General features: G+C 39.0%; 1 protein-coding gene across 1 annotated transcript in view; it reads right to left on the bottom strand.

The window, feature by feature from the left end:
• The window catches only part of LOC124605388 (glutathione hydrolase-like YwrD proenzyme), a 148,214-nt gene extending 128,617 nt beyond the window's left edge, over positions 1-19,597 (bottom strand). The window contains exons 1-3 of the mRNA XM_047137028.1: positions 19,484-19,597; positions 17,467-17,567; positions 12,852-13,005 (exon numbers count right to left, since the gene is read on the bottom strand). Coding sequence (XP_046992984.1) covers positions 12,852-13,005; positions 17,467-17,566 — 254 coding nt within the window. The 5' untranslated portion in view covers position 17,567; positions 19,484-19,597. The remainder of the gene's footprint in view (positions 1-12,851; positions 13,006-17,466; positions 17,568-19,483) is intronic.
• Between the last annotated feature and the right edge of the window lie 1,976 nt (positions 19,598-21,573).

Raw genomic sequence — 21,573 nt, 5'->3', positions numbered from 1 at the left:
TTGGCATCACATATATAACTATAAATGCTTAAATTCTGGTATATCAACTCACTGTTATTCTGTCAGCATAGATTAATATAACTCAGAAATTCTCTTTAAAAATGTATTTTATGATAGCTAAATTACAGTGTTCAGACATTCTTTCATAAATCACCATCATTACTTCGTTATATTGACATATGCAAACCAACTGAAATATTCTCCTCTCAGAGCACAAAAAGGCAAATATGGTCCTCTTTAAAACATTCAATCAGAAAATTGAGGAACCAGCTGCCTCAATCCTCATTCCACCTTCCTCACCAAAACTTTTAGCTTGCGGACATATTCACACTCTTTTAACACAGAATATTCTAAATGCTTTTACTCAGTCTGTCTCTGAAGTGAGATCTTCACATTCAGCATCTTACTCTCACTACTGCTGTCTATATGTGTCTCTCTCCCACTGTCTCCTTTTTGTCAGATTGGCACTTTCTCTTGTTTTTTTCTTCCACTGTCACTGTCTTCATGCCTTTCTCTCACACATTCTTTACCATTGTCTCCTTCTCTGCCACTTTAACTGTTTCTCTGTCCCATTTCCATTGTCTATGTCACTGTCTTTTTCTTTGCCACTGCCACTGTTCCTATCTTCCTCACTTACAGTCTGCAGTCCCTTTCTTCAAGCATCATTATCTCCCCTCCGCACACCTGTGCACATTGCAGATGGGGAAAGAGGGCAATTTCTTTTGTCTTAAATTTTGTAAATCTTGGGGTGTTCAGATACCCCATTCCTATGTATGTGTTACACTCATCTCTCTTTCTCTGCCACTGCTGCTATCTCCACCATCTCTCTTTCTCTTTTTTTTTGCCACTGTCTCTCACTGACCATCACTATCTCTTCTCTTGTTGCATCCCACTGCTATTGTCTTCAACAATCTCTCCCTTTCACTGCTGCTTTTCCCACTCCAACAATTAGTGCCTCCTCTCTCTTTCTCTCCAACTGCCACTGTTTCCTTTCTCTTTCACCATCAATATTCCTCTGCTACTCTCTTTAGGACAAAAAAGTGTGAATATGTTGGGATGCCAAACTTTTTGGTGAGGAAGGCAGAATGAGGATTGAGGCAGCTAGTTCCCCAATTTTTTGTCAGAGTCTTTTAAAGAGGAACATATTCGCCTTTTTGTGATCCAACAGCAGCATTTTTTAGTTGGTTCCCTACTTTTTCCTCTTGCAGCAAGGTGTGCTGCTTATGTAAAATGAATTCTGTGCATCAGTAAAGTTTTAACAGATTATTTTTGTACTTCATTGCATTCACATATTTTGATACATAAAAAAACTTATAAATACCAGTATACATAATACAAGGTTAAAATAAAATCATCTCCCATCCAACATGAGTTCACTTTACACTTTTTGTATGACAAAATAATCTTTTGTAATGTGCTTATGCCACCAGGTGGCACCATCGAATAATTTCCATGTCATAACAGCTTGCATAAGTATGAAATGCCCATTATACAGAGACAAAGCATGATAAAGTTTTATTGGTCGAACAATGGCAACTAAAAACATGATATGGTGACTTCATAACTCTTGAAATGTGTTCACTACATCAGTTAAAACTACATTTATGCCTTTTATGGGATATTATGTGCATATTTTACATGCACAAGTACAGCAGCTTAAAATCTCTGGAACTTGGTAACAGATAATGATATTGAAAACAGTTTCAAGGTATTTGGAGAACATCATCTTAGGGATATATGGTAAAAATTGTGACGGTTTGTGAAGAGCAGAAACTATAGACGTGGCCATCTACACAATTGGTAATTTTGATACCCAAAAATCATGATTTTTGGCTGTATCTTGATAACAGACAAGGATTTTCAAAAATGGGAAAATAGTGTTTCTAGATAAATGTATAAGGAATGTAAAGATTAAATTTGAATCATTTCCTATGGATAGTTATTTAGAGAATTGCAGCCTGCAGTGCAAATATGGCTAAAAACAAGTTTTTGCCATTTTCTATATAAGTACAGCAACATCAAATCTCTGGATCTCAGTAACGGATGATGGTACCAAATAAAGTTTCAAAGCTTCCTGGGAACATCATATTAAGAATATATGGTGAAAATTTCAACGTTTGCCATGAATAGAAATGATAGAAATGGCAGTCCCCAAAGTTGGTACTTTTTGTATGCAAAAGTCATAGTTTTTTGGTGTTTTCTCAGAACTGCACATGAAACAATGATACTTTTATAAGCTGCCTAAGTCCCACCCTAGACCACACCTAATATAAAAGAACCAACCAATTTGTTCAATTTACCTGGACTGGAGGAAGTGTGCAATGTTTAAATTTGGATCCTGATTTGTAGGGTATTCCTGTTTTCCAATAGGTATAGAAATGATCACCATGCCAAGGGCTATCCAAAAACACTTGACTCCTTATCTCTGGGATCAATAGAACCTGAAATATGATCTTCTGAAAAGTTGCACTTTTGCATGTGGCTCTTTGGATTATGGTGATACTGTGTAGAGTTGTGAAAGGATTGATTCATCGATCTCAATGCCCTTTGTGATGAAATGCATTTTGAAATATCAGGTCTAGTAATTGAGAGTCTTGAGCTAACGGTAGTAGTAGTGTAGAGGTCACCTAGTGGTGACTCCCATATCTTTCTGGAGAAACTTGAGGAACTCTTAATGTACATATGTATACCAAAATGGAAAAAATACAATTTTGTCATTGGAGGGGGTATCAGTTCAAGTTTTGATGTCCTGCAGGACAGAAAAACTGTGACAGAGCTCAAAAATGTGTTTAGACAATTTAACCTGTACTATGTTAACTGCAAACCTACCAGAGGCTCATCCTGTCTGGACAATATATTTACAAATATCAAGAGAACTTGTATGTCCACTGATGTAATCAGTTTCCCTTACTCAGACCATGATACAGTATACCTTAGTGTTAATAATGTAACTTCAGACTGCACCAAACAAGAATCTAAAATTGTGATTACTAGACCAGTGAGCAGAGAGAGGATGGACAAGTTTAGACATGCCCTCATCTATTTCAATTGGGACACACGTCTTATTAGGCTTCAACTCTGTTTAGCTGACATTGTTTTCACCAAGATTTTTCTGTATTTTTAAATATATTTGAAAATAACATCCCTCTGAAAAATGTACAGTGAATATTAGTAGTAATTACAAGAAAAGGAAAATGAAAGAATGGTGTACTCCACAGTTAGGGCACCTGAAAAATACTGTTATGCTGTATTATAGTCTGTACAAAACCAATAAATCAAAACTGTATAAAGAACTGTATGCTAAATCTGAATACAAGTATAGGAAGGTGATAAACGAAGCAAAGAAACTGCAAAGCATTGAAAACTCTAACAATAAATGCAAAAAGGCCTGGAGTGTAATAAACTCCATTGCACACACTAAAAACAAAGAGGAAATTGCCATTACCCCAGAAGAATTTAATAAATATTGCATTCAGTCCATTGAAGAAATTAGTAGTTCAATAAACAAACCACTTGAAAATGCATTTAGTATTATGGACAGCTGCTTTGAAAATATTCCCCCAAGCACCTTCACTTTCACAGAAGTGAGCCCATATAATATCCTAAAAATAGTGAGAAATTTCAGACCGTCAGTTAGTGTTGATTACTATGATATGTCATGAAATTTGTTGAAAGATGTGATTGGTTGTGTGATTTATCCTTTAACTTTTTGTGTTACCAAATGCCTTGTTGAAAGTAAGTTCCCTGACGTACTAAAAATTTCTAGAGTTGTGCCCATATAAAAAAAGGGGAAAAGAGCTGTCCTGCTAGTTACAGATCTATGTCCATAACGCCAGTTTTTTCAAAAATTTTAGAAACAATTATGTATGAGCAAGTTAGTGTCTACTTGGGTAAACTAGATATAATTAGTGATAAACAGTTTGGATTTAGGAAAGGTAAATCCACAACAGATGCAATGGACTCCCTCGTAAAATTAGTCCTAAATGTGTCTGAGGCTAGGGACTGTGTCCAGGCTACATTTTGTGACCTGAACAGAGCCATGGATTGTGTAGAGCATGACACTGTGCTGAATAAGCTAGTTTACTATGGTTTTGATGACAATAGTATAAATATTTTCAGGTCTTTTCTAGAGAACCGTCAACAAGTTGTGTACATTGGTAGAGAGAAATCAAATTTGGTTAATGTTAGGTATGGAGTGCCTCAAGGGTCAGTGCTTGGACCTTTACTGTTTATACTAACGATTAGTGACCTGCCCTCATTCATAAATTCTCACACAAAATTGTATGCTGATTACACAACTTTTCTACATAAAATCTCTGATCTAGGTACACTGAAAACACTGACTGAAAATACCCTTGCTCAGCCCTCATTATGGTTCAAAGCTAATGGCTTCATACTAAATGAAAACAAAACCCAGACACTTTACTTTAGCCTCAAAGAGATTCCTAACTACCAAGAATTAAAAACTGTAAAATTTTTAGGTGTTACTATTGACAAAAAAATTGACATGGGAACCACACATTAAAAATGTATTGGCTAGGCTTTCAAGAGTTATTTATCTAATTAGAAATTTAAAAAGACATGTTCCTAATGACTATGTGAGATCAGCATATTTTGCCTTCTTCTAAAGCATAATCTCTTATGGAATCTTACTGTGGGGTAGTAGCTGTCATGTGAATGACATTTTACTTTTACAGAAGAAAGTAATAAGAATAATAACGGATTATGATAAAACAGAACTTTGTAAACCTCTGTTTATTAAATTGCAGTGTCTTAGACTATTAAACGTATTCATCTACAATGTTTTATTGTACATTAGAAACAATGTCTCTAATTTTGTGTTGAGAAGTGATATTCATAGCCATAATACTAGAAACAGAACATCTGTAGATGTGCCATATCATAGATTATCAAACTTGCAGAACTTCTACCTAGCTCTTGGACTAAGGATGTTTAATAGACTAAGTTCTGACTTTAAAGAACTGCCTATAAATATTTTAAAAACTAAATTGTACAAGCTACTAGTGAACAATCTTTTTTACACTGACAAATTTTTTGAAGATGAAAATACTGTATTCTAACATTTACCTATTTTATGTAGAAATATATGCTCTTGACTTTGTCTATTGCTGTAATCAGCTGAATGACAATAAATTTATTATTATTATTATATTATGTAAACCACTGTGAAGAGCTTATAATAGTTTACTTCCCATTATTCCAGGTATTAGGGTTTCTTCCTATTCCATGTATGTATGGAGCATGGCAGTAATGAGTGCTTAAATGCCTCTGAGCCTGCTGCAATTAGTCTAATCTTGTCTTTGCAGTCTGTATGGGAGTGAGACGTAGCAGGCCGCATTTTTATTCCCAGATCCCTCACTTAACATTGGTTCTAGAAGATTGTTGGCAGCTACCTTTAAGTGTCTGCTAATTTAGAATTTCATCAGTTTTGTGACATTCTTTCATGAGTCAAACAAACCTGTGACTCTGAATTCTGCCATTTTTTGTATACATTCAGTATCACCTGCTAGTTCTGCTTGGTTCATGTCCCATACATCTGAGTGGTATATTAGTATGAGTCACACTTATAACCAATCTTATTTGTAGAGTGACTGCATGTTCCTAGTATTCTACAAATGAATTCAATTCTCCCATCTGCTTTACCTGCAACTAAGTAATAATTTCATTTATTATTGTCATAGTAGAATACCATATTTTTACATTTTGTGAAGTGTAAAATTTTACTTTTCTGAACACTTAAAATACTTTTCCAATCTTTATGCTACTTTGAAATCTTATGAATATCTAATAGAATATGTGCATTTTTTGTGCACTATCTATTTATAGATAACTGTGCCATATGCAAAAAGTCAGACATTACTTTTAATACAGTCTGCCAGGTCCCTAATGTAAAACATGACCATGTCATTTGTGCTCCTGCAATATATGTTCATACTAGCAGGTCAAGGACATTACTATTGCAGAAATACTGCCAATCAGCCAGAAATTCCAGCTGTTCCTCAATGTCTCTGGCACTAATACCTATATCACTCATCTGTACAGTGAGGTGGAGGTTCAACAGGTGCAAAACTCTTGGAATTTCCTTTTCTAAGTAAATGTTTGCTATCCTCAGTTACAGTTCCTGTGTCATGAGTGCCTGAGCAACTACTTTGGTGCCACAAGCACAGATCTTTACATATAACTGTTGTGACTTGCCGATCTCTCAAAGTGCTGCCGCACAGTTACGCGCGTCCTCTACATGCGGTGCTGTGTACCAGCCATGCAGCAGCAGCGCCACCTAGGCAGCAAGCCAGCCAGTGACTGCTAGACTTGGACTCAGTTATAATTTGACTGTTAAAGTCTACACATGTCTTATTCTGTTTACTTGATCTGTGACTTTCATGTATTGCGTCTTTCTTGAAATATATTTGTTCAACTTGAAGTCATAACAATTGGCGATGAGGTAGTGATTTTTCTTTTCCATCATTGACCCACATGTTTCCATGGCTACTTTAGAGCAACTATTGCAAGGTCTCATAGAATAGCAAATGTTTCTCACAAATGCGATTCGTGATTTCATCGTGGCATCAAATGCAGGGCGTCTCTCGTCATTGTCTTACCTACTTTTCCTCCTTACGACAACACAGCAGAAGACTGTTCTGATTACGAAAAACGTCTTCGACAGCACTTCTTGGCATTTCATGTCGCGGACGAACAAACATGTAAGTCTCTGTTCCTTTCATGGATTTCACCTCAAATGTATCGGTTGTTGTCGCAATTGGCTCCTTTGAAACATCCTGTGTCTTTGTCCTTTGCTGAAATGTGCTCACTTCTGTCCATCTATTTTCAGAAGCAAATGCATGTGGTAGCCTCTTGTGTTGCCTTTTATCATTGTTTATCAATCCTATCGCACTTGGGCTGCTGAACTTCACGGCCTCAGTAGAAAGTGTCAATTTGTTACTTAAGTTCACAAAGAATCCTACACCGACTCCATGGTACGGGATGCTATTATCCGATCGGCGCCCGACAAAGAAGCTAGCAACGTGCACTTCAGTTGGAATATCTGACTCTAGATGAAGTCCTATCCATCGCTCAGTCTTTTGAAATTTCTCGCGCCGCTGGAGCGCAAATAGAGGCATGGGGCGACGTTGGGGAAATACAACCTCTGTGCGATGTTGATGAAGCGTGTGGTGTGTCCCCGCCGGTCGACGTGGCCATAGTATGCTCCCAAGCGCAGCCTCGGCCTAACCATAAACAAACCTCTAAGAAACTGCAGCAAAACCCATGGCAACTTCCTTCATGTGTGGTGTTTTACGAAACATTAATGAGAAGATTGTCCATAATGTTGGGCCGTGTGTCACAAATGCAAAAAAAAGGATCATGTGTCATCCGTTTGCAAATCCGACTGCATATGTGATGTTCATGAACATGACGCTGATTCTGATTCTGTGTTGTCTGTCAACTGTACTTCTTCCCTTTCAGGGAAGTTATTCCTCACTATCCAAATACTTGGTCGAGACGTTCGCATGCAGTTGGATACTGGTTCTGCTGCCACTATCATCAATTCTCAGATGTATCTTCAGTTGGGTTCTCCAATCCTGTCACCTGTCACTAGGCAACTATGGACTTACAATAAACAGAAGATTTCTCTCTTGGGACAATTTGATGCTGAGGTATCTTACAAATCTGTCATTCGCACTGTTTCCATATTTGTGTTCGACCACAGTAATGTGGAGAATCTTTTTGGTTTCGATGCCTTTCACGTTTTTGTGTTCTCCATAGATGACTCTGTCAATATCGTCGCTGATGCTGTTCCTTATGCTCAATTGGATTCCTTGTCAATGACATTTTCGTCCCTTTTTTCTCCTGGGTTAGGCCATGCAAACTATTTTGAAGCTCATATCACGCTCAAACCCACTGTTTGGCCTAAGTTTTTTCGGGCTTGGCCCATTCCAGTGGCCCTTCGTGATCAGGTCAAATGGGAGCTGGATTGTCTCAGTGCTTCAGGGGTCTTGCTTCCTGTCACTTCCAGTGTGTTTTTTAATGCAGCTGGCCACTTGATAATAGCTTAAAAAGCCGAAATTAGTTTTGGGAGGAAGAAGTAGTCTAAATAAATACAGCAGAAGTGGAAAAATACCACATTCACTTAAATAAACAGCTGTGGTGCTCAGTCTGTAGAATATGAATGATAGAGAAGCTACGGCACTAAGTTGATTACATTACTTTATTTGGACAGTGGGGGCCTTGTTGAAGGAACTATGGCGGCATTCGCCTTAACTGATGACGGTAACCACGATGAAAGTATTTTAGAATGACTGGAAGGGGTTGGTAGGAAAAGAATCGAGTGTTTGGCCCACAGCGCTTCCTCGCTAGGTAATAATGGAGGTCACTTTTTCGTCGCTGCGCCAGACCGAATTAATGACTGCGCTATCTTTGAAGACACAACGAATAACAAATCAGAAAAGAGAAAAGCAAAGCACTTTGAGTGGCTTTTAGTAGAGATACGCCAGTTTAGGAAATGAACAAAACGCGGCGGCATTTTCGTTTCGGGCAATCCCCAGGAAGGAGCGCTGCCGCAGCTAGCCCGTATCCCATTGGCGGCAGTTAAGGCATAACTGCGCTTAATTGCTTGAGTGCTTCTCTTCTCTCCTCTCCTCACGTAGCGCTCTGCGCCGCCTTCTGTTATTAGCCGCCACGTCGCTCCTCAGGCTGCTTCAACCAAATGCAACTGCGTGTGGCGTGCGGAGGAGTCCAAAGCGGCTTGCTGCCTAGGCTGCACTTCATCATTAGAATCCCACGTACCATGTGCAGATGGGATAGCAATTGGGGAAATATCTGCATCTAAAACCAGACTCTGCAAACCGCTGTGAAGTGTGTGGCAGAGAGTACTCCCCTTTGTGCCAGTTATTAGAGCTTCTTCCCGTCCCATTAGCGTTTGGTTTGTGGCAAGAATGATTGTTGAAGGGAAGATTCTGCTCGAGAGGTACGAAAAATGGGTGGGGTTTAGAATTTTTCTTCATACAAGGATTGTATTGTCATTGTCATTGTCGTTGCCAAGCCAAATGGTGATATTCGTCTCTGTGGTGATTTCAAAGCCACTGTAAATGCTCAATGCCTTATTGACATTTACCATATGCCTCGACCTGAAGAATTGTTCATTAAACTTGCTGGAGGCCAGTATTTTTCTCAACTTGACCTGTCAGAAGCTTATCATCAACTTCCTCTGCTTCCCGGCAGTTTCTGGTCCTTAACATGCCTTTCAGCCTGCCTCTATCAAAACCATTGATTGCCATTTGGGGTTGCCAGTGCCCCTGCTCTCTTTTGGGTGATTCTTGGAACAATTATTGCTCACTGTCCCTGGGTGTGTAAATTACCAGGACAACATTTTTGTCACTGGCTCCACCACTGACGAACATCTTCAAAATCTCCACTCACTTTTTCATGTCTTACAGACTGCCGGTCTTAAGTGTAATCTCCAGAAATCAAAATTTTTTCAGGCATCTATCACGTACTTCGGGTTTCAACTCTCTTGGGATGGTATTTGTCCGCTTCAGCAAACTGTCGCAGTGATCGATGCCCTTCCTTGCCCTACATCTGTTAAGGAACTGCAGGCCTTCTTGGGGAAAACAGCATACTATCACAAGTTTTTACCGTCTGCTGCTTTGGTGGCTCAGCCGTTGCATCGCCTGTTGCATAAAAATGTGCCTTTTCGCTGGTCCACATCATGCGATGCGGCTTTCCAGAAATTGAAGACTATGCTGAAACAGGCCCCGTGCCTGGCTACTTATCGACCTGGCCAACATCTTGTTCTTGCCATGGACGCCTCTCAATATGTGGTCGGTGCAGTCCTTGAACACCATTTTTCTGACAGTTCTGAACAACCCATTGCTTATGCCTCCAAAACGCTCACGGATGCCCAACAAAAGTATTCTCAACTTGAAAAAGAAGCTTTGGCCATTATTTATGCTCTTCATACGTTTGGTATTTTTCTCTATGGATCCAAATTTCATCTTGTTATGGATCACAAACCACTTGTTTTCTTGTTTCATCCGTCAACGTCACTTCCCAACAACACTGCACACCGCCTCCAGTGTTGGGCTCTTTACTCGTCTCGTTCAATTATGAGATTCATTTCCGGCTGACAGATCCACATGCGAATGCTGATGCACTGACTCGTCTTCCCATGGGTCCTGATCTGGCATTCGATAGGGACGAACTGTTGTGCTTCCACCTGGATGTTACCGAGCAGCGGGTTGTGGACAGGTTCCCCATCACTGGGGACCAGCTGGCGGCTGCTATGGGTTCTGACACTACCCTCTCCCGGGTTTTACGCTGTATTCAGAAGGGTTGGCCAGATCGTCCGTCCGCTAAGACTTCTGATCTGTTGCGGAACTTCTACACTTTGCATTATCGCCTCACGACTAGGGATGGTGTTATCTTCCTTTTCCACCGAAAATGCTCTGCCGCGTGTTGTGGTACCTGTGTCTTTGCGTGCTTTGGTCTTGTGCCTCCTTCACCAAGGGCACTGGGGTGTCTCTCGGACAAAATCTCTGGTGTGCTGTCATGTGTACTGGCCCAGCATCAACTCTGAAATCGCACAGATGGTCGCTACCTGCGGCCCTTGTGTGTCACAGGCCGCCGCCCCAAAGTCATCTATGTCACCGTGGCCTTCGCCTGAGAAGTCCTGGGAGCGTATTCATGCTGACTTCATGGGACCTTTTTTAGGTACTTATTGGCTTCTCGTTATTGACAGCTACTCTAACTTTCCTTTCATTGTCCGTTGCACGTTGCCTACCACCGCGACAACCACCAATGCTCTAGCCTGCATTTTCTCTTTAGAAGGCCTTCCCTCAACTCTTGCTGCTGGTAATGGTCCGCAATTTGCCTCTTCCGATTTTGCGGATTTTTGTGCCTATCACGGCGTCATGCATGTCATGACCCCTCCGTTCCATCCACAGTCAGACGGTGAGGCTGAACGACTGGTCCGCACATTTAAGGCTCAGATGAGGAAATTCCTGACTCCTTCTGCTGCTGATGATGCACTTCTCCAATTTCTGGCTTCTTACCATTTCACCCCAATGGGCAATCACAGCCAGGCTGAGCCAACAGCCCTGTGCGCTACTTCATCTTCTGTGGCCTTCCACGTCAGGGCCGCGGGTGCCTTCGCTTGGCTGGTTCACCGCCAACGACCTTGTATGGGTACGGGGATATGGCAGGCAGCCAAAATGGAGTCCTGGCCGCATCTTACGACACCGTGGCCAATGGCTGTAGGAAATTCAGATGGACACGGGTGTTGCAGTGCGTCATTCGGACCATCTTTGGCCTCGTGTGCCGGCAACGCCTGTTCCGGATGCCACTACATCACCTTCGGCTCTACCTGACGCTCGGAATACTGGAATCTCTCATTACTCACAACGCAGTCCTCTCACCAGCACAAGAGCTGACGCCACCAGGAGACGTGCCCATGCAAGAACCAGATGGCCATCATCTGTCGGAGCAACTCTACTCGCCTCCTTCTCCTACGGACATGGAAACATCACCCATGTCTCCTGTTATAACAACCAGACTTGCCGCAATGTGCTGATTGGTGCACGGGGTCCCAGCAGATTCAACCCCCACATCTCCTGTCATCTCAACCCATTATCATCGGGGACATTTCCATCTATATGGGAAGCCTCCTCCTCGAGACTTTACGGCCAGTCAAACAACACCTATGGATGTTAGCAATCTACAGGCCACCTCCATCAAGACCTGTGCAAAAACTTCAAAGGGGGGAAAAGTGTTGTGACTCGCCAATCTTTCAAAGTGCCGCCGCACAGTTACACGTGCCCTCTACATGTGGCGCTATCTACCAGCCATGCAGCAACTGCACCACCTAAGCGGCCAGCCAGCCAACGGCCGCTAGACTTGGACTCAGTTATGATTTGACTGTTAAAGTGTACACAGGTCTTACTCTGTTTACTTGATCTGTGACTTTCATGTATTGCGTCTTCCTTGAAATATATTTGTTCAACTTGAAGTCATAACAATAACCAGAAATTCTTTGGACATTGTGAGAGTTCTTTCAATAAGATTTTGCTAAAACTGTCATTAAGATTTCATGCACTTTCCTTTTGACAGTCCGACACATTTCATTTAGTAACTCTCTCTTCTTTACCCATAACCCCATGCACTTTTCTTACATTTATTGTGTAATACTACTACTACTACTGCTACTACTACTACAACTAATAGTCACTGTTTCCATAGAATCATCATATTGCCCAGTGCTTAGTCAAGTACTTCTTAAAAATTTAGGTACAGTTCCTCTAAATGCTGTAGCACAGAGGTAAATATTTGACTGTCTCATTAAGACATGACATGACTGCCTCTTTATCTTCCTTTATGAACATGGTATCTGAAATCAGTAAATACATAAATATGTAATATGAGGCAGTAGAAAAATTCAGCTAAGTAGTTTAGGATGAAGAGCAGTGGTCTTACTTTCAAAAACAGCTTAATTTTTACTGATGTCAGCAAAATAAATCAATTAACCTGGAATTAATTCCTGAGTTAAAAGGTATGTAGATTAACACCCATTGTAAATATTTGTTACAATGCTTTACAGATGTAGCTTGCATTGCCTGCTTCTGCTTATTAAAGTATATTGTGACAAATTCCCCATCATGAAGGCTGTTCTTCTTTATGGGATTTACACAACATGAAAAGTGAATGAATAAATAAATGAAAGAACGTTCATCTCAATGTGCAGTTTTATACAGTCTTTGTAACTATTTATCACTGTTGCTCTAGGTATTGCTACAGGTACCTTACATTGTAAAGTGTTTCACTAATATTATGAATGTTTGTACCTTCCATTTAGTCCATAGACTTTCTTCTCATTTGCATTGTAATAGAGACAGAAAGCATCTCCACCCAGGCCTGTACTACTTGGTTCCACAACAGCCATTGCTGCAGCCACAGCAACTGCAGCATCCACAGCATTACCACCACGCTGAAGAATATCTGCAGATAATTTACATTATGTTACAAAAGAAGCACAGCCCCCAGCAAAAATTGTTACCTTTCTAGTAATTTTGAAATTATTATGCAATATTTAATATTGACATAAATTTCACAAAATAAAGTCAAAATTATTTTATTAAACTTATATATTGTTATAGAAACAAAACAGTGAGGTAACAGAACAAGAAAATGTGATGAAAAGTATTGTAAAAGTAGAATGAAAGGTTTATGGTTCTGAATACTTCACATTTGTGATGTGTGAATGTGCAGACCTACACACCCTCTTATCAGATTTGTGGAAAGCACAGTGGTTTCAAGCTCAGTCTCAATAATGTAGATGAAATTAAATAGTTATTCTACCTATTTAGAGCATCTGTTCCTGAATTACATTAATAATTTTGTGTTAAGGCACCAGCAATTAATTAATAGATTGATTTGTGTTTAATTATGTAGCATGGAAATTATTGTTGTGTTTTATTTAGCTAGCAGTAAAAGCTCCATTGTACACAAAGAGTTGCATTTTAATTTGAGTTTTTCACTTCCAATGCTATGTAACATAAGGTAAATATATTCTCATAATTCACCAAAATATTTCTCTTCTGATACGACACAAAATATCATGTTTTACACTATGTCATTTTATTGTTTAGAAATTGTAGGCCTTGTGGTTCATGATTGGGGTGGTTTCTTTAAATACAAAAAGATTATTTCTCTTAAAAAATTTTATAATTTTAAAACTTTTGACATCAAGTTCATAAAAGATGTAATACTGTGTCCTTAACAAAGCTAGTGACTGTAACTAGTCGTATTACCTACAAATTTACTTGAAGTGATGTAGCGAACTGTCGGCAATCTAAATAATAAAAACCAGATGAAGACGTAGACATCGGTCATTCAAAAAGCAAATCCAGTGTATTAAAACTGTGTCATCTCATACAGTGTATAATGTGTTCTTACAGATTGTTGATTGGCACCAAGTAAATTGTACTGCTGTTTCTAAACCATTAATATAAAGCGGATTATCTCATTTCCAAGGTCTTTTACTGAAGGAAGAAATGCTTACCATATCTAAATAAAACCAACTGCGTGTATTATGACTTAAGTAGGTATCAAGCAACTAATACTGTAGATGTGCTACATAACTCTGTTTACATAGTTACATTGTAATTTGTGTTCTAGGTTTATCCAGGAACATATTTTCTATATTGGAAGCAAGAGAACAGACATACTACAATAATGACAAAATCTCATAACCAATCTGCTGACATCATAATTTTCTGATACCATACAAGTAAAAGGTCAAAGTAATAGAAATGTGCTGACTGCTCTGTCTAATCTTATATTACATTACATACTATACTGTTGTAAAATTTTAATTTTTATAGATAAGAATGGATTTGGTTTATCACTTGCTTAATTTCCTATGCCTAAGCATTTGAGGGTACACATCATTGCACCATATTTATAAATGATTAGAGTGGCTGCTAAATAAAAATAGGAAAATTATTAGATTGACTGCTAAATAAAAAAAGGAAAACAGATCACTTTTTTCTTTCCTTGTTTTTAGTACACTGCTTTTGATGAGTTTCAGTGTTTGTTTAAGATGGCTTCTATAATTCAGTGTGATGTTGGTAGCTGCAGCACCTTTTGATAGGCGCACAGCAGATGTTTAACATCATTGCACAATTACTGCCCTCTGCTCAAGAGATAATAGTAAATGACCACAGAGGATAAAATATGTGCAAATAACTTCCAGTATTATGAAAAGGATAGATTGCTACACAATATAGAGGAGATGTTGAGTTTCAGACAGGCAAAACAAAAAGACTGCTATACATTTAAGCTTTCAGCCAAAAGGCCTTCTTCTAAAGTAGAAAACACACACACATTCACGCAAGCACAACTCACATGCACATGACCATTTTCTCTGGCCACTGAGGCAGGACAGCCTCTATATGGTTAGTAGCAATCTATCCTTTCCTTAATATTCTCATTCTTTTATCATAGGTTTTGCATTGTTTGATTTTACCAATAGCTTCCGTTAGTTAAACTAAATATCTGATGGGGATGTATTGGTTATAGATTGTTATGTAGAGCTCACATATATTGCTGCTATGTCCCATTTATTTCAGGATGACTAGAATAAATACATGGTCACACAACTTGAATGATTATTTTAATCATGGTGGCAGTTAAATGACCAAATGTGTATCTAAAATTTTTCTTGAAAAGTGAAAGATGACACATTTGGACACTTAGCACATATGATGCTGGTTTTGGCCATGACAGAAATGGTCATTTGTGAGAATAAAGTTGATACAGGCAAGTGCTCCATTCCAGTTGTCTTTTGAGAAAGAACACATCTGATATAAATATTTTTTTCCCAAGTGCTGTGAGATTTCTATCTTGCCTACCTATCCTCTTTGTTCTCTGTCCTAAATATGTATGCAACCATAACATTTTACTCTTTATATCACATTCGACCGTTGCTTTTTATGACTGTACAAATGAAATCATGGTAATAGTGGTTGTATCAGAGTGAAGAATCATATAGCCGTCTCATTCTAAAGTGGTTACTACAAATTTTTACTAATGCAAATTGTATAGATACGTTTGTGGCTTCTACAAGAGCTGTGATATCACTATTGTAGAAATTATTTATTATTGTTATTTACTGACCTCAAATTATGAAACATCATATGTTTTCAAGAGTTTTCAACGTATTGTGTGAAGTTGGTGTTCATTTCATTTGAACGAGGAGTTCAACAAAGTATGCAGTAGTATCAAAATTTATTAACACTTTTCACTGTAGTCCTACAGCTAGAATGTCATAATATTCTCAACAGCACATGAAAATATGTATTGTGAACAATAAGTGCAGAAAGCATGTAGTCATTTGATCTCAAGTATGTAGCACTTCTTCATACTGAAGACAGCACTATGTGGGTTTAATTTTATCATTGATTGAATAGCAATTATCATTTGCTTGTATTAATATTATTTGCTGATGAAGCAACATTTACACTGAATACAACCCATAACACAAGAAAGAATCAACAATTGATGAACAATCCACGCAGAATAATTGAAACAAATTTGAAGTTTATCTGTTAATGTAAGGCATAGTAAGAACAGTATTATTTTCAAACACTGTGTTAGCCTAGAGCAACAAATGTAAGGAAACAGTTACATGCGTTACTGAAAAAAATAAGTTATACAATCTGAGGGCACTGTGTAGGCAACTGTAAAATCCATTGTATTTCCAAACTGATGGTACCTCTCATATTCCACCATATGTATGAGACAATACTTGAACTGCACCAACCTGTCTGTAATCAATGAATTAATCATTGCTCGCCACCAAAATCTTCAGACCTAATAACGTTCAGTTTTTGCTTCAGATTAAATGAAGTGGATGTAAAAAGGAATGGTGGTTATGCAAGATGAAATGTTAGGCTGTATTATGGACAATGCTAGTGTCATAAAATAATGTAGAGGTGCATTAAAGAAGCAATACAAATTTATGTGTTGGAATGGAGATGACATTATTGCTACTTGCCAATGATATTGTGATATGGGGAACCAACAGTAAGGTTGTAAAAGTATAAAAAGATACCTTACATGTTACAAATGCAGTGTTGAGTAATGCAAAACTATTGTGATAATCAGAGGAAACAGAGAAAACAAGGGACAAATTAATTTTAAAGGACAAGATGTTGAAATTGTTGACAACTTTAAGTATCTGGGAATGGAGAATGCAAATATGGAGGCAGAATTTAGCAAAAGGATACAACAGGGCAATGCATTTTACCAGTGTGTGAGGGGATTTGGTCTGGAGTAGGATTGTGTCAATGAAGTGCACTGACATATGCACTGGTGGCCTGGAAAATTACAAAAAGAGAGGGGTGTAGAATGAAAACCAGTGAAATAAAATTACTATGTTACTGAAAATGAGGAGAGAGAGAATGGGAATGAAGATGTTATGAACAAAGTTGGAGCAGGAAAACTGAGTTGGAGAATTGAGAAGAACAGTTTAAAATGGTTTGGATATGTAAACAGAACAGAAGATGGAAAAATACCAAAACAAATGATGAAGGCCAAGTTTGAGGGCAAGAGGGAGACCTAGAACGAGATAGACTGACTCAGTAAATACCAGTTTAAGAAGAAGGAATTTGGACTAGGACAAAATAGTTATAGAAGAAGAATAGTGGAAAGACGGGGAAAGTGGAGAGGAACCATAAATATCCAAACTCAGCCTGATGGTGGATAAAGAGAAAATGAAGATGAAAACAACTTCACAAGGACAGATGTTATAGACTGAAAACTGAGCAACTTACTGTTTAATTGCTATGTTAAGACCATAAATTATTGCAGGTATTATTTACCAGATGTTCATTTCAGTGTCATTTCTTTGCAGTTTATGAACTCAAACATACTGATGTAAAATACACCATACCATACCTATGCCAGCCTTAGTAGCAAGTGGATTGTTTGATGACACACATCCTGTTCTTGAAAAAACTGGAGATCTATGAGAAGAGAAATTCTGCATCTGATCCATCCTGCAAAGTACCAAAGTCAGAATTATCTTTAACCTGGACAACATACTCAGAAATGAGTTTGAGCTCCTAAATAGAGACAATTCATAATAGTGAATAGTGTTTTATTTTTCTCATAACATACAATTTCTAATGATATGATTAGTGTACAGGAGACAAATCAAAAAATGGTTAACACAACTTAGGTCTAATTGGTACAAAGAATTTTAACATTAATATAAGCTTTTATTTTTCTTTCCTCCCTTTTGTGAAGGACAGCTACATTTAAATACAAGACTATATGTAAATTTATCCTGCTCAAATGTTCAGTTCATCCTTCATTAACTCCTCAACAGTGTAGTAGCAGCATTTGACAAGTATATCATATAGCTTTGTTTTCACTGTCTCTAGGTTCATACTGAGAACATTCTTTCCTTTTAGCTTGTTATGAATTTTAATTGCCATATACTGAGGAGACTGTGCATATAGGTTTAAGCATAAAATTGTCTTTGTTTCTCATGTTATGCATGTGTTTGAAACAGTTTTTCTCAATTAACTCTAAATTGCTGATTCTCTTCGTAAGTTTATATATTTGTGAATCAAGGAACCAATCGGCTGTGTTCTGAGCACTGTCTAAAACTGAAATCCGCACTCTACAGCAGATAAATTAGTAATACCTTGCCATCAGAGCACTAAGAATTTAGTAGAAGTTTACGAGAAAACCACACCTTTGTATCACATTTGGAAGTGTCAGAAACATATCTTTTAAATGCCAAAGGATGTGTTCAGTTAAGCACTACCTTATTCATTTATTTCCTCAGTTGCTCCAGGGATCATTCGAGTGTGAAACGTTTGGTCAGGGAAAAAGTCATCAAACCTAGTATGTAGGTCACAGAATTATGGGATAAAATAATAATAATAAAAATCAACAACTCTGTCACAGTTTCCTCTATTGCACAAAATGTAGAGGCCCTATGCCTCAACGGGCTTTTTATCTTTAATATGAAGTTCTGGTTGTTCCATATGTTTTTCATTTGCGTTGGAAACCTTCTGAAAACGGAAGAAAAATGCAGCTTTTCGCTCTAAAATTAAACAAGAACATCAATACTGAAATTACGTACAGCACTGCCGCCTTGTTAAGGGATGCGTAATTCCCAAGTCTCATATGAAACCGGTCTTCCAAGTAAAAATCTTACGGAATGTCATATTTCGCAGTCAAGATTCTGTAATTCTTAGGAAACACTGTCTTGCCATAGAACAAAATAGATTGACTTCCTAATAAACCATCTCCGTCATTCAACTGCTTACTTTGAATGCTGTAACTATTTACAGAAGCAGCACTGTCAGCTATATTTAACGACAAATGATCCACGAGCCATGCCGTTCCGCTTTACTCCGGTGTTTAATAATGTTTTCGGTATGAAAGAAACAATTCTGGAAATAGGAGGGAAAGTTTGATGAATTTGCAAGAGGAATTTCAGTTGAAAATTTAAAGAATCCGTTTGTTTCCGAAACGCCGGCTCTTTTGCCGCCGCACCATTCTTGCCGCTCATATTATATCTTTTGCGGCAATGTCCTTGGTCTGATACCGTAGACAATGTCGCGGCCGAAGCCGCGAATCACTCAGTGGCAAGGACATCTTAATCTACACCCGATGCGTGAACTTTTTTGCTCATCTACACATCTGAACGGCGCAATAAAAGTTTTATTCCTACGTAACGTCACACTAGAAAGCAGGCTGCGTAATGTGAGTAGGCGTACTAGTACCTCTACAATATTTCCGGAACGAACGCACTACTCTGACAGAGTTTCGAGAGCAAGCGTCCACTGGCCAGCTTTTGGTTTTCTTTCTCTTTTTTCCTTTCATTTTGAAAGTACGCCAAGCCACGGTAAAACCGGTTTTTCGGTTTGAATCTGTTGCCAGTTTTGATCGTTCTTACCTGATACGTAAGGCGCAGGCTGCAACAGGTCCACTGCACGGCACCAGAAGTCGTTTTCGAAATGTGTTTCTAGACCCGTAACTTAGCTGGCGCGCAACCCAAACATCAGTTCTCTTTAAGCATTTGTCTTATCGCCGCTTATCGACGCGAGAAGCAACAGACAGGACGACACTGGACATTGGAATAGCCAACGCGCGCCCACACACATAACCGCGTGCGTACACTTGTTTGCTCTTGAAAAGACTCAAGATGATAATATCAACGTTACAACTTCGCTCTTGAAATTTCACTTTATCGTACACAATTTCCTTTGTCCCGGTTCAGAGCTTTCTATTCTTCTCCTAGCAGCAATCCTTTGATTAATCGTGACAGTACAGTATGTCCCACGCGTTGTTTCTACTATCATGATGCAACCTGCGGCTCCTTACAATAACCTCTTCACGAAACTTAGGACGATCCACCAGCCGTTTCTAACGCCACGCATTCCGTCCGAACGCTCTATAAATCCAACGCGGATTCCGAAAACATCAGTTATATGAAACCCAATCCTCACTCTTTCCGCACGTTATCCTTAGTGCCATGAATGCTCCTCGCTGGATACAAACTTTTGAAACACAAATCAAGTAGGCCGTGGCCTCCAGGTATCTTGGGGTGATAATGTATGGAAACATATGCTCAGTTGTGGAGAAAGCAAATGATAGGCTTCGATTGTTAGCAATATGCAGGGAAAATGTTGTACGTCTGTAAAAGGGATTTCAAAACACACGCTCGACCCACTCTGGAATATTATGCAGCTACGTACTACTCGAACAGTGGCAGTCTTTCCACACAGAAAATGTAGGCACTTTCTACGGGACCCGCAGTGTCAGAGGCCCCGCAACGCACTACCTTTTTCTTGAGAAAAATTAAGTCAGCAGTTTTAAACTGAAAGTAATAACACTGTTAAGTTTTATGTGTACGTGACTGTGCAGTTCTTTTAAAGCTGGGGAAATAATAGAACTCTGACACAAAATTATGTGCTGTTTTATAAGGTTTGAAGAATACGTTTGATATAATTGTATTTAATTACAATACTTTTACGTATAACAGTTGGTCCAAGAGTTGTATTTACTGGTACATGTTCTGCTCCACCGTGGTCTGCTGTTCATTATTACGAACTTGCGCCACGCAATACATCTACACCCATACTCTGCGAACCACTGTGAAGCGTATGGCAGAGGGTACGTCCCACTGTACCACTTATTACGGCATTTTCCCCGTTCAATTTGCGTATGGAGCGTGAGAAGAGAGACCGTTTGCAAGTCTCTGTGGGCGTTGTAAATAGTGTGATAACGTCTTCCTAATTCGTAGCCGGCCGTTGTGGCCGTGCGGTTAAAGGCGCTGCAGTCTGGAACCGCAAGACCGCTACGGTCGCAGGTTCGAATTCTGCCTCGGGCATGGATGTTTGTGATGTCCTTAGGTTAGTTAGGTTTAAGTAGTTCTATGTTCTAGGGGAGTGATGACCTCAGCAGTTGAGTCCCATAGTGCTCAGAGCCATTTGAACCATTTTGGACCTAATTCGTATGAGAGCGATAAGAAGGGGGGTTGCTGTATATTCTCGGATTCATCACTTCAACTTCTTGAAGCTTTTTAAATAGGCTTTCATGGAATAGCTTGAGACTGTCTTCATTTGTGTGTATGTTCAGTTTTTTCAACATCTTCGTGACACTCCCCTACGGGTCAAATAAGTGTGAGACCATTCGTGCTGACCTTCTCCACGGCTAGTTCTATTTGGTATGAGTCACACACACATATCATACGACAGGTCGCATGAGTACGCAGTCTCTTTGGCAGACTGAATTTCCCTAGTATTCTGCCGAAGTCTGCCACCTGCTTTACTTACGAATGGGTCTATGTCATAGTTCCATTTCATACACCTACAAATTTTTACACCCAGGTGTTTGTACAGTTTGATTGAGTCCAGCTGTGTCTTATTGATATTACAGTTATAGGACGTTAGGTTTTTTAAATTTTTTTTAAGTCCCCAGTTCCCCAATTTTACATTTCTCAACATTTAAAGCAAGTTGCCGATCTCTGCAACACTTTGAAAT

The sequence above is a fragment of the Schistocerca americana genome, chromosome 3 (assembly GCF_021461395.2).
Source record: "Schistocerca americana isolate TAMUIC-IGC-003095 chromosome 3, iqSchAmer2.1, whole genome shotgun sequence".
Classification (NCBI taxonomy): domain Eukaryota; kingdom Metazoa; phylum Arthropoda; class Insecta; order Orthoptera; family Acrididae; genus Schistocerca; species Schistocerca americana.
Note: the sequence above shows the minus strand (reverse complement) of the source record. Positions and strands in the feature narration are given on the sequence as shown.